General features: G+C 43.9%; 1 protein-coding gene across 1 annotated transcript in view; it reads left to right on the forward strand.

Annotated features, from left to right (window-relative positions):
- cpne4a (copine IVa) overlaps nucleotides 1-26,703 on the forward strand; it is a 48,225-nt gene that overhangs the window by 439 nt on the left and 21,083 nt on the right. Inside the window, exons 2-9 of the mRNA XM_026316662.1 lie at nucleotides 863-1,104; nucleotides 6,796-6,989; nucleotides 15,610-15,789; nucleotides 18,197-18,268; nucleotides 19,305-19,379; nucleotides 20,109-20,192; nucleotides 20,442-20,531; nucleotides 25,978-26,076. Coding sequence (XP_026172447.1) covers nucleotides 6,819-6,989; nucleotides 15,610-15,789; nucleotides 18,197-18,268; nucleotides 19,305-19,379; nucleotides 20,109-20,192; nucleotides 20,442-20,531; nucleotides 25,978-26,076 — 771 coding nt within the window. The 5' untranslated portion in view covers nucleotides 863-1,104; nucleotides 6,796-6,818. The remainder of the gene's footprint in view (nucleotides 1-862; nucleotides 1,105-6,795; nucleotides 6,990-15,609; nucleotides 15,790-18,196; nucleotides 18,269-19,304; nucleotides 19,380-20,108; nucleotides 20,193-20,441; nucleotides 20,532-25,977; nucleotides 26,077-26,703) is intronic.

Genomic DNA, 26,703 nt, shown 5'->3' on the forward strand with positions numbered 1-26,703 from the left:
GTTAATGACTAACTGACATCAGTCTGTTTCTATGGTCTGTGTTTCATTTCTCTGTGGTGATAGTAAAGTCAGAGCTAACGAACTTTCCTCTGTCCTCTTCCCTACAGATCGTTATGATTTTTGTGAATTAGGAGCTTTTATTGCGAAGATCCTTTCACTTCCTGCCTCTACATTCTGGTTTATTTTATTTATTGTTTACAGTTCCATGTTTACACAGGAGAAAAAAACCAAAAGTCACAGCACTAAGAGCAGAAGACTGGTGGACCATACACCTTATATAACACTGATACTGCATTTTAACAGGCCAACTGATCCAGAAACAGTAGACCCAGGAGGACTTACTGCAGGATCAACAATCTGATGAAGTCAGACAGAATCAGGAGACTTTTCACTGAGAGCAGGACTTTACCTCATATTACAGTTTTTCCTGGGTAAAGAAAGAATTTCCACCTGTGTTCACCCAAAGGTCAAATTAAATGTGAGGCAGCTCCCAGTGAAGGACAGAACACAGTATTTTAGGATTTCTGCAGTTTAGAACAAAGACTATTTATCACTACTGAATCTCTCAGTGACAAACATGTTAACTGAGAGAAAATCTTTAATATTTCCTGCACAGTTATAATGAAAAGTGAATGGACAGTACATCAGCTCACTAGATAAACATGAGTTATTTATTATTCAGTTATTTTATCATTTAAACTAATTAATAAATAAGAATAAACTGCCATTAAACTGTGAGTCTCTGTGGTTTTACATGAAGGTTTGCTAGTTGTATCATAATAATAATTACTGTTATAATTATTCTAAGAACCTCGAACATTAATTGTTCCTCTCACCCTCTTTCTGGTGCTCTGCTCCCCAGCCTGTGCTTCCTGCAGGAGGCGCTGCAGCCCGCTCCTCCATCCTCCTGGTCCTCCCCTCCACGGCGGTGCGAGGCTTCCCCCGCTATAAAAGTGCAAGCGGCGGCTGGAGGCGGTAAAGGCTCCCCAGCAGCCGGAGGAGGAGGAGGAGGATGAAGCTGTGCGGACCCCCTCTCAGTTCAGAGCGTCTGAGCTGAAGCTGCAAACTTTCTGATGCTTTTCTCCTTCATGCGCCTCTGACAAGGTAAAGACAGAAACTCTCCCTCTGCTGCATGTGAGGATTTTGCTGTTTTGGGTCTGATCATGTCTGAATAATCACTATAACATTCCTGCTCTGCTGATTTGATCACCAGCTTTATGTGAGGGACTTTTAAATCTGTCTGAAAGTGTCACAGCTTCCTGTGGTCTCAGCCTGAGCTTTCAGCTGCTCTGCTGGTTTTCTTCCTCCTGGCTGCTCACAGATTGTGAGAGCTGTGTGATTTGGGAGAAGTGGAATCGGAGTCTCATTTTCTTCTGTGCTGCATCGAACATGATGCTTGGAAAAATGCATGAAAAAATATTCCAGTGCATGAATGATCTGAAGCTGGGGCAGTTTCGTCATGTTTGAGCTGCTGTGGAAAGCTCAGAAATGAGGAGAAATGAGGAGAAATGGAAAATGTAGGCAGAACTTATTCATATTTCTCCAGTTTGATTGATGTAAAGATGTTTTGCTGTGGACTAAAGAGCTGATTGTGAAGTTATTTCAGCTGCTCGAGGACTGTAATGCTCTAAAGGAATTTACAGTGAGGATGCTGTGGTGCTCTCAGGGCTGCACTCATGACTCAATGCATCATTCATTTACACTGATTCCTACAGGGACGACTGGACCGACTGTAACTGTTGAATTATCAGTGATGTTAAACTTTAGTGGCACATTATGATCAGAGATCCTTCATAACAGGTAATAAAGACAGATCATACCAGGGTGTTTAGTACAAAGTGGATCTGTGACGGTTTATGATTTTGTCTCCGACTTATTCCTGTAATATCAATATCAATATCTGTTTAATTATATTTCCTCATTTCACCATAAACAAGTCCCACATTGTGTCCAGTCTATAATAACTCATAGTATTTAGTGTTGGTTTCTCCCAGTGTCTCATGTGACTGGATGTTTATAGTAACATGAAAATGATTATTTACATTATTTATTACCATCAGGTGCATCAATATGTGCAGTGGTTTATGTTTCACTATTTCTTCTTTCACATTTCAATTATATTTTGATGAATTTGTGCATTTTGTAGAAATTTGTAAGGACATCAGTGACCAGAAGTGAAGAAGTACTGAGATCCTTTGCAGTAGAAATACCACAGAGTAAAAATCCTGCAGTAAAAGTATCAGCATTCAAATCTAGTAGAACCAGAGCAAAAGGAGTCGTTCTGCAGGGGGGTGATGCGATCAAGGCCTGATGTTAATGCCTGTGCAGGTGATATAAAACCCTGGAAACATGAAACACAGACCTACAGCTCTGAGCTTTAGCCTCAGATCAACGCTCACTGATTGTTCTGTGGCCACATCACTGAACGTCTGATCCCACCACAACAAAACTGTTTCAAGTGTCTTTGAACACAACACAGAGCCCTGTCAACCTGGGCTGCAGCCACGGAGCTCACTTCTCTGTTTTCGTTCTGGGCATTCGTACGGTTTCAATTCTACGCTACAAACACAAACATTTCTGAAAAAACCCTCAGGATAAATTCTGGGGTTTTGTAGAATCTCTCATTCTAGACCTTTCTGAATAACAACATAACAACAAACCTCGTGTGCAGACGTAAACAAGCAGGTCATTAGTTAGGGACTATTTTCTGCAGCAGCGGATGAATCCACATTTAGTCTTTAGTGAGTATTAGTGGCAGCTGGACAGTGGATGTTGGACTGACTCACAACAAGGAACAACAACAATAGTTATGATTATTATTAACATTTAATATATTGGACCCAAACATTAGGCTCATAGAGAATGAACAGTCTTCTAACATGCTGCAAACAATAGTAACATCCTAATCCAGGCTTTCCAAAGATATTCCTGACAACCACCTTCTTTTCAAATATTTTATCTGTAGCACAGAAAACACCAGGCAATGCAACCTAAGCACACCGGATGAATCCAAAACCTCAGCAAACACAGTAACGTGGCAGGCACATGCCAAAGCAGCAGGAGAGATCAGGTGTGGACACAACGGGACAACCTGGTGAAAAGGACCACGTCTGCAAGGTGTTGACAGGAAACAGATGTGCAGGGGCGTGTCAGGAAACAGATGTGCAGGGGCGTGTCAGGAAACAGGTGTGCAGGGGCTTGACAGGAAACAGGTGTGCAGGGGCGTGACAGGAAACAGGTGTGCAGGGGCTTGACAGGAAACAGGTGTGCAGGGGCGTGACAGGAAACAGATGTGCAGGGGCGTGTCAGGAAACAGATGTGCAGGGGCGTGACAGGAAACAGGTGCGCAGGGGCGTGACAGGAAACAGGTGCGCAGGGGCGTGACAGGAAACAGGTGCGCAGGGGCGTGTCAAGAAACAGGTGCACAGGGGCTTGACAGGAAACAGGTGCGCAGAGGCGTGTCAGGAACAGGTGCGCAGGAGTGTGTCAGGAACAGGTGAGAAAGAGGAAATACAGCAACAAAATAAAAGCATGATGTAGGAAATATGTGAACATGTTGTTTAACAGACTCAACACAGATGTCAGGTTTAAAGCTTTGTGGATGAGAACTAACTGATGTGTTTGGCTGCTCAGATCCTGAAAAGACCAGGACAGGGATGCTAAAACTAAACTCTCATATAGCTGTGCTCGTCATTTACACTGATGAATCCAAAGACATCCAAAGTGTAGGAAAGAGAAAAGGCCTGGCCCAGATCAGTATTTGCAAACAGTCAATTTTAGCTTCAGGTACATTTTCAGGGCCCAGGCAAAGTTTTTCAGGTATAAACCTGTATACTAGTAGTTGTGGTAATAATAATGTGGTACTGTTGCAGAGCTGCAGTCCACCACTGGGACGACCATGAAACAGTAAAGCAGAGAGCGGAGTGTCTCTGTCTGTATGAAGCCCTGATAGTTTTTATTGTTCTCCACAAACATTTCGTTTTTCCACGGCTCACAGCGAGCACGGCGCCGAGCTAACGCCTCTGAATGACATGAATTATTCACTCTGTTGCATTGCTGCAGCTGCACAGGGATCTGTGATGTGATTTTCATGAGCGGCTCTTTAATCTGCCGTTGGATGTCAGCGTGTGGCGAGACTCAGCTGGTGGGAGGATTCATCTCCTGCTTGAGTGAACAGCTGAAAGCTGCTGCGAAGCTTTAGCAGGGCTCCATGATCCTCCCAGCATGCACCTGCTGAGCTCACACTGCCATTTACAGCAAAATCACTCAGGACACTGACGAGCAGCTTCAGATCCATGTGAACTGAGTTGCAACGCACAAGAAAATAAGGCTCGTGAAACTTTAATGGGTCTCATGTGGTAAAAGCTCCCAATAATCGACTCAATCAAACTTTTTACTTTGGATTAAAAACCTTTGCTGCTGCTCTGAAGGTGTTTGCCTGGAGACAAAACGTTCAGTCATGATGATTTCTAGTTGTGACTCGGCCGCCATCTTTGTTTTGGTCCAGAAACAGACAGTAACTAGAACACCTTGATGATTTAGATTTCCCCTGGAGAGACGTATGTAAGTAATTACAGAGAGTTTCACTGCCTTTAATAATACTTACAGTAGTGCGAGTCCTGCAGGCTCAGAACAGATCTAATCAATAAAACGAAGAACACATCGGTCCAGTAATGTAAACACTGCAGGGAACAGTGGAACAGGATTGTTCTGAAGCAAAAGTTCAGTGTAAAATAAAAAACACCAGGCCGTGTTTCAGGTTTTTTAAAGTCCTTCGACCTACTCAAAGCAAATCAAATAAAAAGACGGTGTCTCTCTCTGACATTTCTGTCTGAGGCATCAAGTGACTGGACTTTAGTTTGTGGTGCAGAGTTTAAAAAATGACATTTAGAAAATTCAGCAGGAGACTTTAGTGTTCCTCACAGCCGGGGGTGGGAAGTACTTTAGAAAGTATTTGACTTGAGTATTTCCATGTTGTGCTACTTCGCTACATGTCCGAGCCAAACCTTGTACTTTTCCAATAATATCAGATCCATTCATGTGTATTGGGCCATTCTGCACAATGACTACTTTTACTTTGGATACTTCAAGTACATCTTCAAGTACATTTGGATGATGTGGTTGTGTCTCTGCTGGACTTTAAAACTTGTTAGGGACCATTGTGAATCCACATCCACAGTCCGCCTGTGGTTCTGACTGCAGCAGGACCAGACCTCCAGCTGAACCAGGTGCTGTACCGCAGACTTATGTCAGTTAAAGATGTGGTCTGTTGTTAAACTGGCGTCCTGGACTCTCCGCTCTCCTCATCCCGTGTAACCGGAGCTCTTGGTTTTCACTGGATCACATCTGTAACTTCCTCCTGTCCACTGGCCGGGCGGATGCTGCGGCTTGGCTCTGTCCGTGGTTAATCAGATGAGGCCGAGTGCTGCTGATGGGATAATGCAGGCAGTGATGATGTGATTGGTGGTGGAGGTGGAGAAATGACTTCCTGTGAAGCTGCTGTGTGTGGAGATCGCATCTCTGTTCTGCTGAGACCGACAGGACTCCTGCAGAGATCAGTCTGCTGCTCTGGACGAGAGACGAGACGTGACGGTGTCAAAGTGTCTCCGCTGTAAATCAGTTTGTGTTTGGAAACGACAAACAGCAGCTTAAAACTTCACCTGGATTTTAAATGTTTCATGTTTCCCGTGTTTTTCACTGGTGTTTGTTGCTGTGAACAAAAGAAAAATGAAATCGTTTTTTGTTTTTGTTTGTTTTTTTAGAAAATGAAACAATTTTTCTTGGAAAGTTTTTGCAAAGAGAATTTGAAGGACATTTTTAAAACCTAAGAAATATTTTGAACATCAAGTAAAGATTTTAAAGGAGAAGAGTTTTGGAAGCTGAGTTCAGGTAAAATGATCTTCCTAGCTTTTTTAAGAGTTTTGGGGATTCTGGAAAAGGTTTTTATAAACTGGGGTCTATTTTAAAGGAAAGTAGTTTTTTCATCATTTGTGGAAAAACATTTTCTTTCATGTGAGTTTTAGTGTGAGCATTTTGAAAACTGAAGTATGTGTGTGTGTGTGTGTGTGTGTGGGTTGTGTGTGTGAGATAAACCCAGACTGAAGTGATCACATTAACATCATTTCTAACATGATCCTTTTCCTGCACAGTGTCATCACTTTCTCAGTCTCAGACGAATGAATGTGCTAAACGAGATGACATGGGGGTAAAGCACCTGTTATTAACTCTCACTGACTCAGAGTCAACACGGACTCATTTTGATCCCAACAGGGAGCGTTCGGTGTTTCCAAGCAGATATAATGTTAATCAGATATGAAGTGATCACAGACAGGCAGCTTTTTATTACCACAGCTCTGCTCCCTGTGTATCTGAAGTAAATGACAAAACCTCAAAATAACAGTCAGAACAGTTTTTCACTCAGTTTAAGGTGGTAGAGCTACAGACCGATGGCACCTGCATTTTATTTGCTGCCTAGATTTTATTTTTGCAGACAGGCCCGAGCATTATTTAACTCTGTACTGTCGCTCTTCAATAATCGAACAAATAAATCAATAAACACGATCAGTTCAGTGACTGGTTGTTATTGGCAGCAGCTGGTGATTCTCTGTGTCTGTGATTCTGATGTTGATTAGCTGGTTTTTGGAAACAGACGGGCCTCCCATTGTTGGTGAGGAAGAACCATGTGAGCCAGGTCAGCGGTGTGGCTCCCTGCTGGGTTTTTAATAGTTTTTGGATAACAATGGAGGTCTACGGCACAGACCCATAAGCTGAACCAGGTTCTTTCCTTTCCTGCAGAGACTTCCTGTCCCGCCTCCACCATGAGTGACATCTACGAGTCAGCGGCCAACTCTCTGGGTCTGTTCAGCAGCCCCTGTCTCACCAAAGTGGAGCTGCGACTCACCTGTAAAGGGATCTCAGACCGGGACGCTCTGTCCAAACCCGACCCCTGCATCGTCCTCAACATGCAGTCCCACGGCCAGTGGATGGAGGTAGGTCACCATGGCAACCACACCTGGCCAGAGCATCACTTGCTGCGGCAATAGTGATAGTTTCTGATGCTGGTCATTTCCAGATAATCTCAGGTTTTGAATAGTTTATTCAGGTGAAGATGTTGGAAAAGGTCCTCCATGTTTAAAGAACTTTAATTTCATCAGTTTATCCAGAAAACTCAAAATCTAAATTTGGAGATAAATGTTTTCACTGGACAGGAAGGAGATATTTCCATCAGACTGTTCACTGGAACTTTTCTTGGACGTCTTCTGGATGTTTTTGTAGTTCGGACCCTGAGAACAGTTCCTTCAGTTTTAAGTAAAGTTTGTCCTGTTCTTCACACAGAAGGACTCTGGCTCCTCATGATGCTGCTGCCAGTGTTGGTTCCTGTTTGAGTCGAGGAACAATCCTGTTTGAGATTTTAGATGTTTAGCTTTGGTTGGTTTACCACAAACACATTTGTGTCCAGAATCTCGACAACTCAACAAACGAGTGTAGAACCTTCCAGACAATGTAAATACTCCACTACAGTAGAAGTACCTCAGATTTGTACTTAGGTACAGTAGTTGAGTAAAAGTACTTCCAGCACTGCCAAATACACATGTGCAACATCTGCAGACAGCAGATGAACATAGGGCTGGACTGCAGCAGGAAGGGGAGTGAATATGAGGAAAAACACAAAATGACACTGAATCTTAAATCTGAATTCAACAGTAAAGAGGCTGGTTTGTTCATCCTCTGTGGTTTTGCTCCTGTGGTGCCGTGAGCTGGTTCAGTCCTCGCTCACCTTCCTGCTGTTGATGTCAGTGATGTGAGTGTGTTTCACCTGTAGCAGTGACTCCGGTCCATCGTGCACACAGTCCGCTGCCAGTCCAACTGTTAATTACTGATGCTCGCTCTGCTCCCTGTGCCTTGATGCTGCTTCAGGGGGCTGCAGTCGAGGTTTCTCAGCCCGGGCCAATGTGTCCAGCAGGAGTCTTTAATGAAGAGGAAAGTGCTCAGTGAAATGAACTAATTAACATTTGCAGTGAGCCACCAAATAAAACAACTGAGCGTTAAAAACACAAAGGAGGCTTTTCTCTCTCCTGACGCTTCTAAAGTCACGTCCTCAAAGTCCTGCTCAGCTCTGACTGAGCCACATTTGAACTGATGACGGGAAGAAAACAAGAAAACTACTTTGGACACATGCAAAACCAGACAATTACTCTATTTCACAGTCTAACGTGATTTAAATATAATAATCCATCATTATCTTGTCTGGAGTCTCTTGCTGTTTTCATGTTGGGTCAAAAAAAGCCTGAAATCTTTTCTCTCATCTGGTCCTGTTGCCTCCCAGTAAAAAGCTCCTTGTTTGAGCAGCTGTTCCTGCAGAACCACTCCACCTGAAAACCACTGCTGCCAGCTGTGACCAGAACAACCCAGCACCTCCATCCATCCATTAACTCCACCATCCTGCACTGAACTGGTTCTCACATTAGTTTCTACAGAGGCTTCACCCTCCAGGCTGCGTCTGAAATGACACCCAGAGTCTTTGTCTCTTAGTTTAAAAGCTGAAAAGAAACTATAAACCCTCGTCTCCTCCCTGTTATCAGCCATATGGAGCCGAGCTCTTTGGGTGAATTACTCTCAGCTTCGTTATCAACACAAATTCTCAGCTGGTTTGTGTTTGTGGGACCTGAGGCTCAGAGGAGGAAACGGGTCCAAACGCACAGTTATTTGCTTCAGCTGCACAAAATCCAAATGTGCCACTGGGGTTCATCCGTGTCTTATCACGGTGCCGGTAAAGACTTTATCCTCGTTTTCGAGGCCGTGCACGTGCAGCGACTTCTTTATTGGCTAAAGAGCAGCTGCAGGAAAAACAGACTTTAATGGCTGTAATTTAAGGCTCCACTTAGGGCTTCACTTTCCAGCCTCCGTGGCCTCGGAGTTAAAGATAGAGCTTTTTAACGCTGCCTAGTTTTACACTTAAAGGGACAGGTCACCTAAATATCAAAGATTTTCTGCTTGAACACACAACAGTCTGGAAACATTTCTACAAACTGATATACGAAGAGATTTTTGATTAGTGCTGAGAAAATGCTAATACTGTGCATGGGTCTGCTCTCACCTTTTCCCACACAGTTTATATCTGACGTCAGACCCCCCCACACCTTCCTAGCACCTCTGTTTATAATACTTCCTATTTCCATTCCTTTTCCTATCTCTGCCAACAGTGGCATTGTTGGAAAACATCGTGATCACACTTTGAACCAAGAGGTTTCTAATCAGAGAGGTGAAATATTTCACTCTCTTTAAGTGAGTCGGTGCACAGGCTGGATTCTTACCAGCATCATTATTTTTATTTTTATTTTTATTTCATATTTCATATTTATTTTTATTTTTAAACTGGTTCTGCAGCACCTTCCCTCTGCAAGGTGGAAACTGAAGGAAGAAATATTGAGTGTGATTACGTTTTGGTTCATTTCTCACTAACAATTCAATTCAATTAGGTTTTATTTTATTTGTGTTGCACCAAAGCACAATACGAATCATCTCAGGGCACTTTACAGAAAAAACTAAAAAACAAACAAACAAAAAACCACATTAAAATAAATTCAAAGAACATCAGGCAGAGTTTAGAAGCGTCTCCATCACCAGACCAAACATTTGTACTGATAATAACGAGGCAGAGACACTGATGCTGGTGGACCGGTTCTAAATGTTCTGAACTAAACACACAGCTAAACACACAGCAATGCTGAACTGTCAGTTTTAGTCATTTGCTGGTCACGTTTTCATATCAGATCCAGCCTGGTGCCAGGACCAGGACCAGGACCAGCAAGGTGGGACCAGTTCTACAGTGTCAGCACTGAGGAGCTGAGAGTGAATGTCGTATGGTTGAACACTGGGCCAAAGCAGCACCGTTTAAAAAAACATGTTAGCCGCTGTTGGTATCAGTGTTTGGTAAAAACTGGGTCGATGCTGAAAAGTCCAGTGTCTACTGAGCCACCTGTGACGGAGGAAATCCACAGAGACGTGGTTGGTGTCTGGTTTATGCCTCCCAGTGCTCCTTCTGCCGGTGAACACGCAAACAGAAAGGAAACCCTTAGAGAACAGAGCCCCACACTGGGTCCAGACCTGTCTGGTCCAAAAGTTGGACCCATTTCCCTCCAGGATTTTTTCTATGTCACAAACTATGAACCTGGCGCTCCGAGCCCAGTTTTCCTGCTTCAGGTCTCATGGATGTTGGAAGTAGGACACAGTTTTGGTCCTTTTCTCTGTGTTCACTTCCTTCCTTTCTTCTTCTGACCCAGTTTCAGCTCCGTTCTCCCTGTTTTCCCAGCTCTTCCTCCTCTGACCTCGACTGATCCCACCTGGAGCAGGATTTTCACATCATTATCTCTGTCTGCATGTAAATTAGGACCAAATTAGTCAATGATTTTCCTCCTGAAGGAGAATGGCCCCTGGCCTATGGAAAACAGATGATATCGGTGCTAATGACCTGTCCACTCATCTGTGGAGATGGTGGAGTGATTCCAGTAAACACCACCTCTGACGGTTGATCAAGGAAGGAGGCGCAACAATTAAAATCCAATCAGCTCCTCGTTAGCAGCTGAGAGCTACTGTCACACCAAAGACATTTCCCTTTTCTTCTTTGCTGAGCGCAGAGAAAACAGATCCCCCACCAGCTTCATGGAGCTTCTTTAGCCTCATCAAGCCCTTTGCCAGCAGATACTGGACTAAAGCCGCAGGTGGACGTGTGGTGATTTCTACATGACCTGCTCGGCTCTGAATCACCAATGTTCTGGTGGAAACTGTTGCTAACAGGCCTGTTTGGGAACCAACATGAGCCCAGAGAAAAGTCTCTACAGCCTATATTTGTTCACATGCATTAAAAGTGTCTCGTTAAAAGCTGAATTCACAGTGATCAGCGGCCATTTGCAGTGAGTCCATGGATTGTGGACAACTATCACTGGATTACTGTGGCACTAAGTGAATGTATAGAGGTCTATTGAGGGTGGACTCAGAGATAATGAGATCCTCTGGAAATGGAAGCTGCACAGAATCATATCAGTGCTTTTAAAGGAACAGGACTCTAATTCTGGTTTATCTGTTGGTTCTGTCTGTGAAATTCATGCTTCATTGCTGAGACGTGTGTTGAGACGCTGCTGTGACCGTGACTTGATTTGTGGGGACGTTTTAACCCAGATTTAAAAGCCTAACCAGGGGCGAAGCTGCAAACCAGCTTTGACTAGCTTCCATTTGTAGTTTGTATCAGTGTTGGTCTGTCCCTGTTAATTGAACCACTTCATGCAGCTGTTCTTTACAGCCTGTCACAGAAGGAGCCTTTTGCCCACTTGCAGGGTGCTGCTCAGTTCTCCATCGTCTACAACACACAGCCTTTAATTTGCAGCTCTGAGTGTAAAACAGTGACACATGAACAGAGGAGCAGCACCGTGAGGCTGAGCGCTGTGGGGGATGTAGCTGTTGGGAGACAGTTCACGGAGGCTGTGTCCGGTCAGCGGTGCTGTATCCTGGTCAGGCCTGATGCTCAGCCTGCACTGATGCTCTGTGGTGGAGCTGCAGATTATAATCTGGGAAGGCAGGAACTCTGCTGAGGCTCTTAATGCTTCAGCCTCGCTCAGATCCCAGCGATACCACTAAGTCATCAAAGTGTAATGGGCATTTTACGACGATGCTGTTTGCTCTGTGTCTCTGAAAATTTTATTGGCCTGGGGATTCCCTCTCCACCCCCACTGCTTTCTGTCCCCCATTTTCAGCTCTTCCTTCATCCCAATCTACATTTGTCTCAGAACCACATCAGACAGTTTCTCTTCTGACATTTACAGAAAGCTCCTCTGCAGGCTGCTGCTGGTACAAGAGCTTGTATGTTGGTTAGTGGTATTGTGGTGGTTTAATATGGCGGTTGCCTCAGGCTGCATGGAGGCTAAATATCTCTGAGGTCGTGACTGATGCATGAGGGAGTTTCCAAGTCCTGAGAAAATCTGGATTATATTTTTAGTGCACAGTTCGAAACAGTACTTTGTAACTCTGAAGGTCCGGACTGAATGAAACCTGCACACACCCTGATGCTTTACACGTCTTGCACAGGAAGGTTTGCAGGAGGTTTTTCTGTGGTCTCTTAAGTGTGTGTGACTCGGTCAGACCTGGTTTCTGTTGCCCCACTTTATGTTTTCCTGATTATTTTTAGCCGCTTCCTTGGTGGTGAAATGCAGATGAAGTGTCCACACAGACACAAACTCCTCTGGTTCAGTTCTTTCGTTTGCTCTCAGCAGCTCTGCTCTGCTTTCATTTCCCTCTCGTCCCACTTTCCTCTTTAGCTTCAGCAGCAGCCTGAACATTTCTCCTCTTCTTCGAGGTGATGACGTGACTGGAGGTGGAGACAGGTGGAGACAGGATGATGACATGGTTCTGATCAGAGGCTGAAACTTGATTTTTCTTCATGCTTGGCTTTTTTCTCAGATAAAGCAGGAGCCTTTGGTCTGTCTGGTTCTCTCCTCAGTGTGTCAGTGTTTTTGTGAATTCAAAGGATCCATCACTGATCAGACTTTGGTTACTGGGTGTTAACTGTAAGTCCACATGCTGGTATATGTTTCTTGGAGTTGGAAGAATCAACTCAGTCCTCAAAATCCACCTGACTGGACTCGTTCAACAGCCCGTTATCACTTTAAGCACAAAAACCCCTAAGGTTCAGGTTCATACCAGAACCCAACATCAACACAGTGAAACCTGTAGTCCTGTAGTGTTTAACTGTTTATTAGCACTTTAGTGTGTGTGTGTGTGTGTGTGTGTGTGTGTGTCTCAATAAACACCGGTTAGCTCGGGTGTGACGTCATTCCCAGCTCCAACTTCAGATAAACTGCAAAGATTTTCCAACACATGATGTTTCTAGAGGAAGGTCAGAAACATTTGACAAACATTTTAATGAATTTGTGTTTGTTTCTCTATTTTTGGCTCCATTGAAGATCTAAGTAATAACAGGAAGGACGCGCTGTGTCGCCGTTCAAATTTAACTTCACACTGCGAAGGAGATTTTCTCACAGCCCCCACAGTCACCTCCTCGTGCTCACAAAGAAACAACAGATACGAGCGGAGACTTTTTTAATCCTCACATTTCTGGTGTTACTGCTTCATTAGACAAGTTGTGAAAACCAGAGACGACAAGTGAGAAGAGTATGAGGCTGAAAAACCATCACTGCTGTGTTTAGTAAATATCATGCCAACACCGGGTCTCATGTAGGAACAGCTTTGTATTTCTGTCCTAAATCTGACTTTCCTCTGCATTTGTCACAGTCAGATCCATCGTTTCAGCTGCTCGGACTCAAATCTGTGTCGGAAATGTTCATATGTCGGCGACAGAAGCAAAGAGCTGCAGCAGAGCGTCCATGGCTTCTGTGTGAGGAGCTGAGGTTTCATTGTCAGGGGTCAGAACAGAGACCTGCAGCCACAGGACTCAGACTGGGCTCCTGCTCACATGGAGAAGCTGCTGGGACCAGAAAGTTTTCTGGTCTGACCCAGCTCTCAGTGGACTGCAGGTACAAGTTCAAGAGGAAGCTCAAAGATGTGAGAAGTTCACTAAACAGGACTCCTCTGGTCTTACTGAGGACTCTGGACTCTGTCTGTTTTGAGACCTTGAGTCCACTGAAGAAAAACACTTGGACAGTCTCCTCTGAGTCCTGCTGAGACCCAAGTCCTTCCAGTCTTGATTTATTCTTCAGGTGAAACTGCGCTCTGAGTCCAAGTCTGACCCCAGACCTCAGACCTGGTTTGCGGTCTGACTCAGATCAGTTTTGTTTAAGTGGAGCTAATGTGGCACATCCAGCAGCTCATCGCTCCAGAGAAGATACAGCTGCAGTCTCTATATTAAACACATAAACTACTAAATCCCAGTGAAGCTCAATTGCAGCTTTGATTGTTTTATTATGACACACACACACAATCATCATCATCATCATCACTTCTTCTTCCCTTTGAAACATTTTTATCTTCTTTAGAAAAAGTTTGGCTGCTGCAGGTGTGAAACAGACCATTGATTATTGTAACTAATCAATAAGAACACAACTAATAACCACTTTCTAAACTTCGTCTCATCAGCTGAAGCATCAGCTTCACTCCTGCTTCTGACAGACACTCAGGGCTGGAGAATTAAACCAGTTATAGTCCAGGAGGGTCCGATTACACAGGCCTGAGTGTCGGCGTCAGCAGCAGCTCTGGATTCTAACAGGAAGTTTTATGATCTGTTGTTATTATTTGTTGCAGCAGCAGGAATCTGCTCGTTGCCGTCGCACCTTCTCCCTTCAGACCCATTAAAACAGGCCGAGGTGGAATCTTAGACTGAAGGTTTTTCTGCCCACAGCAGACAAACGGATTGGTCTGCAGCTCCACAGCGTCTGACCTGTTTGCCTCTGATCAGGCAAAACTGTAATGATCCGCGCAGGAGGAAGAAATATTTGGAACTGAAATCAAACCGAGCAGGATGGAGGCAGCAGTGACAAAAAAAACAGCATCACAAAGTTGAGCTTGTTCCTAAAAACACACAGGTACAAAGATGTTTTAGAGTAAAGTCAGAATCAAATGAAAACATGGCTCAGTTTAACACCAGCAAATGAAAAATGTCTTTGCTCTCAAATGAGAAAATAGTCTGTCTGTCCTTCTAAAACCCAGACCCAGAGGAATTCAGTAAAAGGTTGTTGTGTCTTTAACCCTCAGTCCTCATTAAAGGATCTGGACCAGTTCAGTTCCCAGAAAACTGAAAAAGCACTAGAGACTAATGAGAAAACATGTTTCTGCAGATCATCAGGACCTGAGCTTTGGTTCCAGGTCAGACTGTTGGAAGAAACTGCAGGAGGATTTTTCTGCCTTCAGCTGCCAAACGTTTCTGTGTCGTCGTGTTTCCAACAGACACAAACACAGAAGAAGTTTAGAAACGAACATCCAGCAGCACGTCAGGACTCCTCTCTCGCTTCATGTTGGACTCCTTTTAGCTGAGTCAGACAAAAACAGGCCAGTTGAAGTCTTTAATTAAAGTGCGTGCAGGAGCTCCAGCCTGACTGCCATCTGTCGGCCGAGGCTGAGGACAGGAGGACGACTGACAGCAGTTTGACCTCACGCGGCTTCTCTGCAGCTTGATGCTCATTTCTCTTTCTGAACAGTCTGGGCTCTTTCAAACAAAATCTTATTTTTCTCTGAGACTTCATGACTCGTTTCTCGTTTCCACGTCCTTGTTCCGGTGTCCTCGGCCTCTCGGCCCACAGGCTTGACACAGGTTTTTGGATCTGTGATCACAGACGGGCTCAGGTTTCAGGAACAGGATGGCTGCGTTTCATCACACCAGCTGGATTTAGGGCAAACAGCAACAACTACGACTCACTCCAGTCCAGTTTTCTAGTCACTTTTATAATTAAGCCCACAGGCGTCTCTGTGACAGTGAAACAAGCTGCCTGAGAACAAAAACAATCCTGACATTTACTGACCACATGACAGACACTAACCAAAAAATAGCTGCCAATTCATAAAAATGATAATAAATACTTGTAGAATCTTCAGATCTCGATCAGAGGCTGCATTCATGCAGCTGTGGAAGCTGTAAGTAACATTTTTATCCTGTGTGTCTGGCAGGTGGACCGGACGGAGGTGATCCGCAGCTGTGTGAACCCCACCTACTCAAAGGTGTTCACCCTGGACTTTTATTTTGAAGAGGTGCAGCGCCTGCGCTTCGAGCTGTACGACATCAACAGCAGCCACAACGGCCTGAAGGAGGCCGACTTCCTGGGGTCGGTGGAGTGCACGCTGGCACAGGTGAGTTCAGGGGCGGTCAGAAATTGAAAATGCTGGTTAAAAAGGGGGGCAGACTATTATTGGTGCCATTTGCCATGTATGGACTCCCCTCTAAAGCTTTCATAAAACAATTAAATACAAAACCAGCGTAAAACATATATTTAACTAACAATAAGTGCTGGAATGAGCTGGAGTGACTGAGCTCTGTCAGGAGGTGACGCAGGTGTGTGTGTGTGTGTGTGTGTGTGTGTGTGTGTGTTACAGGTAAACATCAGGGAGCCATGAATCATCAGACTCACCTGAGCTGAAAGTTTAAATGGTCACTTTTGTTTGGCCTTTAAAAACTTCTGAAGCATCTTCTCATGAAGCAAAACTTCAGACAAACAGAGGGAATCGACTTTTCTTCTCTGTCGTTTCATCAGTTGCTGAAAATCAAATTTCAGAAACTCAGATTGTTTGGCAGCATAAAACACCACCAGAGGCTCCACTGCAGCCTGAGAGCAGCAGCAGACAGAATTAATCAACTCCTGACAATAAAACACATTCAGCTTCTGCTATTTTCAGACTGAAGCTGTGACTGGCTGACACACACTGACGTACTCACACACTTCAAAACAGAGATGACAAGAAAAGAAAAAAATTCTCTCTCTGCCTGAGGCACAACATGTATTTGGGGGTTTTTTTTTTTTTGGATTCATTAAATAAGAAATTTTCTTACAGTATTTGGTCGAGCCAACAAGTGTCTTGCCTTCATAAAAGTGAACCAAACAACAGAAACGTACACAGGATGAAAAGTGTTTATCTTTAAAAATCAGCTAAGAATACGCTGATACAGTCCTAACCAGTCTGCAGACACGTTTACTGTTTCAGGTGTTAAACAAAATATATAACGTCAGATGTTTTCAGGGCTGGTTTCTGAGACATGGCTCAGAGTTCAAAGAGTTTTTAGTTGAAAGATCTATTTTTTTAACAGAACTACTAAATCAGACAATGCTGCATGGGGTCCCTCAAGGCTCTGGTCTTGTACTTTCACTCTTCTCATTAAACTCTGACTTAGCTCTGTCATCAGCAAACACATGTTCAGCTCTTACAGCTGCATGGACGACACACAACTCTGTTTCTCTATTTGGATTTATTGATCTCCAACGACAAAGCCTTTTGCAGCTGAGGAAAGAAAATGCTCATCACGTTTAGAAACAGCAGGCTGGCCAAGTTTATTGAGCTCATTCCATCAGTGCAATCAAAACATCTGAGCTCCTGAAGTTTCAAAGGAAAAGCTGAAGATATTTTTGTTTGATTTTACTTTTAATTCTTTTTGAGTCTCTGTGTGGGTGTTTTTGTGTGTGTGCATGTCTTTATAACTGCTTCTCTTCTCTTTGAATTGTTTTCATGTGATATTGTGTCGCAGAAATAAGCTTTAACTGACTGACAGTTATATTTAGACCTTACAGCACAGCTGTCTTATATTAAACCTGTTCATTACAGTCAGACTTTAGCTGATAAAGTGGAGAGCAGCCTGTGCAGATGTCAGGAATGGATTCTCCTTTGTCTTTGTCCTGCAGTCTGTCCATGTCTGTTACCACTCTGTAATTTAAAACACCATCTTCACAGATAAACAAGTTTTTTCTTTCTGTGGAGCATGAATGTCTGCACAAAATTAAAAAACCTAAAAGACAGTCCAAAAGAAAACGTCCACAGCGATGGAGCCTTTGTTTGAGGATGAGCAGCGAGGGGGAACAGGAACCATCCAGACTCTACTGTTGGACAAATTCTCCATCTGCTGTCGCCCTCATTAGAAACTGGAGCTACGTTTTCTAATCGGGGGACAAACCGTGATGGAGGATTTTAACATGACGAGCAGGAGAAGAGAAGCCTCCTCCTGCTCGTCTTCCTCGTCTTCATCTGTGCCAGCAGCATCACTCGTGTTTGCTGCCAGCTCCCCCAACGGCCAGATGGCTGACAGAGCGCCGGAGCTCAGAACGCCTGCGGGAGAAAGTGCTGCTACAGGAGCCAGGAGCTCGAAGCAGAGCTGCCGCTTCAGTCTCGCTGACTGTGCAGGTCTGAGTTTCTCTCACATCAGCAGGAGGCCAGAGAAAAGGAAACGGCAGCTGCAGCTTCATCTGTGCGAGCAGCTGAATTTACCCAGCGAGACCTGAGCGTGGAGAGTTGGGTCTGCATCCTCAACAGACGTTCCCAGCAGGTGCTCAAACAACACTTCACCCCGTACAAGATCTGAGTCCCTCTGTGAGGACTGAGTCACATCCTGCACAACCATAACTATACTCGTTTCCAGTGCACAGGCGCAGTTAAACCTGGTCCCCCGCTGTCTCAGGTGTGTCCAACAGGTTGAATGCAAAAGATGGTGGTGCACACCTTTGTATTAACCCTGTGTGTGTGTGTGTGTGTGTGTGTGTGTGTGTGTGTACAGATCATCTCTCAGAGGAAACTGTCCAAAGCTCTGCTCAGACCTGGAGGCACCGTGGGGAAAGCCATCATCACGGTGAGTCTCACTCTCTCACCATGTTTTTAATGGGACAATAATCGATAACATTTCTGAACATCTGTAACAAACCAAACATCTGGAAAATCTGTTGTTAATGTGAACAGACCTCCTGCCTTCTCTCACATATAATACAGTACAGGTCAAAGGTCAGGGGTCAGCTCCGCTCAGCTAGAATGCGCTTCAAGTCCTGGACCTGAGCTCTTCACATGTCACAGCTGGAAACGGGGAGGTGACCCCAAACACAGGTCCAGTACTAAAGCTGAGATGGTCCAAATGTGTCCTGGGTTAAAATGAGAAGTGGGATCAGGATCAGTCCTTAGCTGGGTGCTGTGATGAGAAGCCGGTGCGGGATCACAACCATGTGAGCTCTGCTTTTCCTGCTGCTGGTAGGAACGTGCTGCTGAAGACACGAAGCAGGATTGTCGGTGGTTCTGTGGCTTTTCAATCAGATCTGATAACGCTCAGCCGGACCGGCAGGATTTCCTCGGCTGCTCAGACACATTTATTTGTTCATTTCTCCGCAGCGGGAAAATCCCTCTCAGATCTTCAGACACACGTTGGTGTTTGTTCTTGCCTCTTTGGACACACGAAACGCTCCAGGAGGATTTATTTTGAAAGGATTCCTGACAGGGAAGCAGCCACTTACAGAGATTTTCTTCCTATCTCTCTTTTAATTTCCTTCTCTTCCTTTTACCTCTTTCTGTTCTCCCATCCTTTTACTTTTTTGCTTCTTTCCACCATTTCCTCTTTTTTCTTAGTCTTTGTTCTCTTCAATCTGTTGCATCATTCCTTTCTTGCTGCTCTTTTCCATCCATCCTCTACATTTTTGTCTCTGACTAATTTCTAAACCTTCAGGACTGAGTGTGAAAGTGTTGGAAGAACCAGGTCCAGGTTCTTGCTCTTTGTTTTGGAGCAGGTTTTGTCGTCTGCTCTGAATATTCAGTGCTTGCTGCTGATTTAATGACGCTGTCCTCGCTTCATAATGAGGCTCTCATCAAAGGGAAGTGTGTGTGTTCTCTGTGTGTGTTCTCAGATCACGGCGGAGGAGCTGACGGGGAACGACGACTATGTCGAGCTCTCCTTCAGCGCCAGGAAACTGGACGATAAGGTGACGGCTGTGTGTTTCCTCTAACAGCTGCTTTCTGTTTCTGACGTCCTGTGTGCTAAAGACTTAAAAACATCCATTTTCCTTTTAAATGTTCATTCTAAAGGAAACTCAATCATAGTGCCCCACACACGTTTTATTTCAGTCCCTGAACTTTATCACATCTCCACTATGTGAAACAGTCAGAGTCCTTATTTATAGTGGCCGAACACTTTTCCTGAGTCAAATATAAACAAGGTTTTGGATAAAACAGGTCTAGAACATGAACTAGGTTATTGTTACACATCTGGAAACATATTTTAAATAATTGAATCACTTTCTCTAATATAGTTTGCCACAAAAACAGTTAGTCTGTATTCAACTGTCCCTCATGTAAAATCATATGAATATTGTTTTAATATTCATATTAAATAGATATTTAATAAATATAAATATATATAAATTTAATATAAATATTAAATAAATATTAAATACGGCATTTTTTAGTAAGTTTCATATTAGGCCCTGATTGGTTACGCTGGTTGTGATGTCATAAATCCTGCAGGTACGGTTCGTCCAGGTGGTAAACTGAGATCAGAGATGAATCATCAGTCAGGAAACAATTAAAAACATGTTTTAACGTTTTTCCTGCAGAGACAACAAACAGTTTTTCTTTAGTCTGAGCAGTAAATGTGTCTGGGATCAGTCTCTGTCTAAAGTTGAAATGATCAAATATTAAATTTGTGTGTCCAGGACTTCTTCAGTAAATCAGACCCGTTCCTGGAGATCTACAGGCTGAATGACGACGCTACGCTGCAGCTGGTCTACAGAACCGAGGTACGTACCAACACTGCACAGTGACCCAGCACTGTGAGGTCTGAAACCACATCAGTCTGTGTTCGAACTTCATCACCGTTAGTGCCATCATTTACTCCACATGTGGTTTCAGTGTGAACCAGAGATTTCACACACAAATTGATGCAAACAAATGTGAAACTACTTTCATCCCATTGAAAATGTTCTAAACTCACAAATAAAGAACACACTGCAGCTCATCATGGCTCCTGTTCCCTGTGTCTCTGTCAGACTGTTATGAATAATCTCAATCCGGTGTGGAAAACCTTCAAGGTTTCACTCAACTCGCTCTGCAGTGGAGACCATGAACGCAAGCTGCAGGTACACACACACTCACACACTCACACACACACACACACACACACACACACACACACACACGATCAACCAATAAACAAGCTGTTTCACTTCAGGTTTTGTAGCCACAGCTCTCTGAGTCAGAAACACACACCACTAATGTGCAGACTAGCATTTTATCTGAATGTCTGTGGAGACGCTGATTTAGCGAACAGCTGAGCTGCTAAAGTGACATGACCACAAAGACTGAAAATCATATTAACCTTAACAGTTTTCAGTGTTAACTACCACCGGAGAGGAACCTCTGAGCTCTCTCCATGGTCCGAAAGCAGCAGCTGTGTTTAAACGGCTCTTTGACCTCGTCCGATCATCGAGCTTCCTTTTTCAGTTTTTGTTGCTCTGACCTTCTTCTCTTCAGTGGTTTAGCTGTAACTGGAAGCAGTGGGACTGATATTTTTACAGCCATGTTGTGACTCTCTGAACCCTGAGACTCCAGCTGCAGTCCTCCTCTCTGCTGTTTGACCCCGATTCTGTTCTCCCAGATTACAGAGCTGCACACAGGAACGTGTTGCTGAGGAAAACCAAATGTGTAATCGATTACTCCAGACTCTTTGAGACTCCACCTTTAACCTATTACATCAGGGGACTTAGTTTTGTCCCCAAGTGGACATGGAGTCCCCACAATGTGACTATACACCCACACACACACCCAAACACACACACACACACACACCCAAACACACACACACACACACACACACACACACACACACACACACACACACACACACACACACACACACACACACACACACACACGGTGTCTCCTGTGTCAGTCGATGGATGCTGTGGCTCCAGTCTAAATGCAGACGTCTGATTGGCTGCAGACCTCAGATGCTCACATGCTGCTGAAGTGATGAGCTTCTCTGTGGGGGAGAAATCAATTCCTCAGACTTTCCACATGAATATGAAGGTGAACTGTTCAGGTAAAACCTCAGCAGAATATCTCCTGTGGTATTTATGGGTCACCTCATTTTTTTAAATATTAAAACAGCTCATCAGAACCAGCAGGAACCAGTTCCCACTGTTTTAATAGCTCCGACAGGGCAGATGAACCCTGTTAGTTTTGGCCTGTAAATGACCTAAAGGACTAAATATTTACTTGTCACAGACGTCCTGAGAAGGTGCCTGAGCGGGTCCAGTTCTGTAAAGAACCCTAACCCCACACCACACAGTACTGAAAATGCTCCGTTGCTGTGCTGATCTGTCTTATGTCCTGTTTGTTATTCATTATCTGGCGTTTTTTCAACCCGTGGCCCTTCAATAAGTCCGGGGGCCAGGGGTTGGGCCTCCTGTCAACAGCAGAGATGATGAGGTTTGAGGGTCAGTGGCCTCCAGGTGGAGCAGAGGGGAGGAAATTCAGTTCTGTCTGAAACAAAACTAATATTCAGTGTATGAATAAAATTGTCCGTTTATTTGGACAGTAAAGAAACACAACATACATTAAACAGGAGTGAGCCAGTATAATAAAAACAAAAGTAAAACATGTTTTCCACATTCATCCTACAGAAGTTTAAGTATTTACTAAACCAAACTGGCTCATACGGTGGAGGTTGTTTCTTAGAGACTGGGATGCTCAGTTGTCAAAGCTCCACCATAAATTCCTGATTTGAAAACAGTTTGTGATACTGAGATAAATTAATCAGGGCAGCGTTTCTTCTGTGCTAAAGCTGGAAAAACACTGACGATAAACTCTGACACTGGGGACATTTCAGATGGTTTAGGGTTCCAGGCCAAAAATACAGATTACTCGTGACGGGCGTGAAGCTGCTCTGCAGTTCAACGATCGTATCCAGAAACAAAACAAATAAATGTGATGAATCTCTGTAATCCCAGAGAACCGAACAGGCTGGGGAACATTTGCTGTTTGCAGACATTAGATTCACACTGAGGCCGGTTTCTGCTGCTTCACATCTGGCATCATCCATCCCGCAGGAGAGACAGCCTGAGATGAAAACGTTGCCCTGATGTGAATGTTTTAATTTGCTCCCATTAGACAGATTGTTTCTGTGGAGTAATCGCAGACGTCAGGGAGGTCCAGGGTAGACCAGTTTGCCTCCCACTATTCCCAGTAGGCAGGAGTCCATTCAAAATAAGAACCGCAGGAATGGAGCGTTCCAGCAAACTGCATATTTAGTTTTTTCCTGAAGAGGAAATTCAGCCCCTGCAGCAAAAAGACTTTAAAAACAAACTTTTATTTTCAAACTACAATCAAAGATGTGCAAATGTTTGTGCACCCTAAGACAGAAGATTTGCTTTAACTGCTGGAGTCAAGGATCTTGTACTTTTGTGCTGCGACGGTGACGTGTGAATGTAGATTTGATGGCCACCTGTAAATGCGTCGTATTAATTAATGACTGTGAATGTTTTTCTCAGTTAATTGTTTTGTCTAAAAAATGTTAGATTTTTTATTCAGCACAGCTACAGCTCTGATCTCAAGTACAAATACACACCTTGGAAATACCTGGCGATATGTAGGCCAAACGCTGATTTTCTGTGCAATGGATGAGTTTAGGTAATGAGATTTCATTCACCATGACACCCATCCTGATCCCTGACCCTGATCATAGCCATCTCCCACAGCAGCACAACTGGAACCAATGCGACGTAAGTGTTGCCTGTGAAATATTGGATGGTATTTCCACATGATTGGGGTGAGAACGGCCACTAAACGACTCCCTGTTTGGTGATTTCAGCCTGTGGCAGCGCTCTGCCTCTCACTGTGAGCCTGAAGCAGAAAGTCACAGGTTTTCTGGGAGGAATCCTCTGAGCTGCTAATTTAGTAGGATTCATTTTCATTTCAATGAAGCTGAGTGTGACAGCTCATTAAAACTCGTGCACGCTTCCTCTCAGGTACGTTTTTTTTCCTCTTTAAACCTCAATGGCTCTGTTCATTTCTGTTGAGGGTCACAGGTCGAAGAAGAAGAAGAAGAAGAAGAAGAAGAAGAGGAGGTTTTTTGTTTTTTAACAGCCGCTGCTGTCCTGATGGTCAGTACTGGGGACGGACGACACTCACGTTAAAGTTTGGATATTTCTCTGTCAAAGGTTTTGGACATAAAAACTGTTGCACCACCAGTTTTAGTCTGAGGGGTTTTTACGCATCAACTACCCCCTTTCTCCAACATCACAGCTCCATCCAGTTCAGTTCATTTGTACAGCACCAAAGACATTAAAAAAAGAGGAGAGGAGCCGAGTCCTCAGGCAGTCTAGGTCTATAACTAAGGGATGGTTCAGGGTCGCCTGAGACAGCCCTAACTATAAACTATGGAAAAAGAAAAAGTTATAAGTCTAATCTTAAAAGTACAGAGAGTGTCTGCCTCCTGAACCCAGGCTGGGAGCTGGTTCCACAGGAGAGGAGCTTGATAGCTAAAGGCTCTGCCTCCCATTCTGCTTTTGAGAACTCTGGGACCCACAAGTAGGCCTGCACTCTGAGAGCGAAGTGGTCTATTGGGATAATATGGTACTATGAGGTCTTTAAAGTACGAAGGAGCTTGATCATGGAGGGATTTGTATGTCAGAAGAAGGATTTTTACTGGAGGCTTTTTATGGTGTTACTGGGACATCCTGACACACACACAGCTTCATGCTCTAGTTTTCATTTCAGCTGTTGGTTTTAATATTTTCATGTATTCACGCAGGAGCAAGTGGGTTATTTACTCTGTGTGTGTCTGTGTGTGTAAATTCATGACATCCAGCTCTGAGACCTGGGACCTTATTTTTTTTTCCACATCATCCGATCCATTTTCATGAACGCTGTCAGACTGTCCTGGATTCAGTCGGCCCTCTGATTTATTCACGTTGTGTTGCTCAAACTGGTCCCAATGCTGCCAGTTGGGGGTGTCCACTGGTTCCGGTGGGAGGACTGATCATGGGGGCAGTTAAAGTACACCACTGTTTATTTTCACGTCTACAGGTTGTGTCTTCATTTTTATCGTTTTGTTTGGAAAAAGTCAGAAAACGGTGAGAAGGTATCTGTTGGGGTTGGAGGGACCCAAGGTGACGCCTTTAACTCTTCTGCTGCTTCAGTCCAGATCTTTAAATTCCAGCTGTTTTCACTGAGCTGAAGAACAAGCCAGTCACAGAAACAGCTGCAGATTATTTTCTGTGGAGTCTCATCAGTGAAACGACCTGAAGCATCAACGTGACGTTCTCCGGTTTGAAACGAGATGCAGCCAGCGGCAGATAAAAACAGCTGAGAGAGAAGCTTTTGACTATTTTAACAATGTGGTTCCTGTGTGAGCAGCTGCTGCTTAAATTACTGAGGCAGCAACAAACCAAATGTGTTTTCTGTCAAATCTCATTTATTACATGGCAAAACCTCAACACGGAGACTTTTTAGAGAAATGAATTAAGGTTTGGGGATTTATTGTAGCAAACAAGGCTGTGATCTTCATCAGGACAAACATCTTCATCAGGACAAACATCTAATTAGCGACAAAAGAAAAAACATCTTTATATGAAACGCTGCTCATAACAGAGCTCATCTGCCTGTTAATGGGACTGAATGATAATTAGTGTAATCAAAGTCTGATGAAGGCAAACAGCTAATGACACCGAAACACACTGAGATCACATCTGTTGAGCTTTAAATCTGAAAACTGTTTGTTTGTGAGTGTTTCACTCATACAGGGCCAGTTTTACTTCACATCTCAATACATTTACTCAAATACAGTCTGAGGTATTAGTACTTTAGTATTTCCATGTGGTGCTACTTCATCTTTTGACCTCACTACATGTCAGAGTCAAACCTCATACTTCTTCCTGCTCTACATTTATCTGATAACATCATCAAGCAAAGCAAACACACTCGGTCTGTGTTGCCGAAGAGATATTGTGTCTCAATAGACTGCCTGGTTAACAAAGTTTAAGTATGAACATTAATAAAATACATTGAGATGGTTGTTTCTCAGAAACAGTCTCCTGTATAACATCGGCAGTAAAAGTCACTGTGCCGCCTCAGGCTGGAAACAACAGTGTAAACAGCAACGTGCATCGACAAACCTCCCTCTAATTAACAGATTCACACAGACATCAATGAAAACGCTCCAAAACAGAAAACTCAGTAAACAAGCAGCTCATCTGGATTTTCATAGTCATCATCGTCATCATCATCATCATCATCATATCCCTGTCCTGTATGTTTTGGTCCTGGTCCTGAACCGGTTCAGTTTCCTTGGAGCTCATTTGTGTTTTATCAAAGTGCTTCAGTTTCTGAACGTGAGTCAGAAAACATGATGTAATGTTGTGTAACTCCATCACAGGCTGCAACCAACAATCATTTTCATCATCTCCACCAGTTCCTTTGTTTAATATGTGACTGTTTACATCTTCAAGTGGTTATTTTTATTTTTGATATATCACTTTATAATTTGCTGACCACTGAAGTGTTTCTGTTTTTTTGTCCACTCAGTGCACCGTGTGGGACTGGGACTCCAACGGGAAACACGACTACATCGGAGAGTTCGAGGCCACGTTTAAAGAGATGAGAGGAGCCATCGATGGGCGACAGGTAGGCCGAGCGAGATGACGAGCTGCTGATAGTGACGTGAAGAGAAACAACAGCCACACCTGGCTTCTTCAAGCAGTAAATTATAGTCACTGGACTCACAGGCAGCTTGTGTCAGTGAGCGACTGAGAAAAATTCAATTAAATTAAATCAGGTCAGTGAAGGCATCGTCCCTGCTGCACTGCTCTGACTGACATTGACATTTAGTGCGAATTTTAACTGAGTTTCCAGACACTGACCAGAAAATTGAGCATCAAGAGTCGCTGCTGTTAAACCACCACAGAAGACCAGGAGCTGGTTTTAAGATGGAAATCATGTGAACAACATGATGAAATCTAACTTTTGTGTTTCATGTGTTAATGTGAGGAAGCTCACAGCCTCGTCATCCTCCTCATCACATGATTCCTGTAGCATGTGTTGGCATCTAATTTCTAGTTATTTTCACTTCGGAGTTTTTATGAGCATAATGAAAATGTGGTCGGAAATTGAAGTTATGTTTGGTAAGTGATCTGGATCAGATCTGCCTGGATGAGACTGACTCATTTGTTCAGTGGTTATCAGATGTTCGGTTCTGTTGACACTGTGTGTAATCTAGTGCCAGTGCTGTTTGAACAGGTGCAGGAGATCCAT

Source organism: Mastacembelus armatus, chromosome 16 (assembly GCF_900324485.2).
Source record: "Mastacembelus armatus chromosome 16, fMasArm1.2, whole genome shotgun sequence".
Lineage (NCBI taxonomy): Eukaryota > Metazoa > Chordata > Actinopteri > Synbranchiformes > Mastacembelidae > Mastacembelus > Mastacembelus armatus.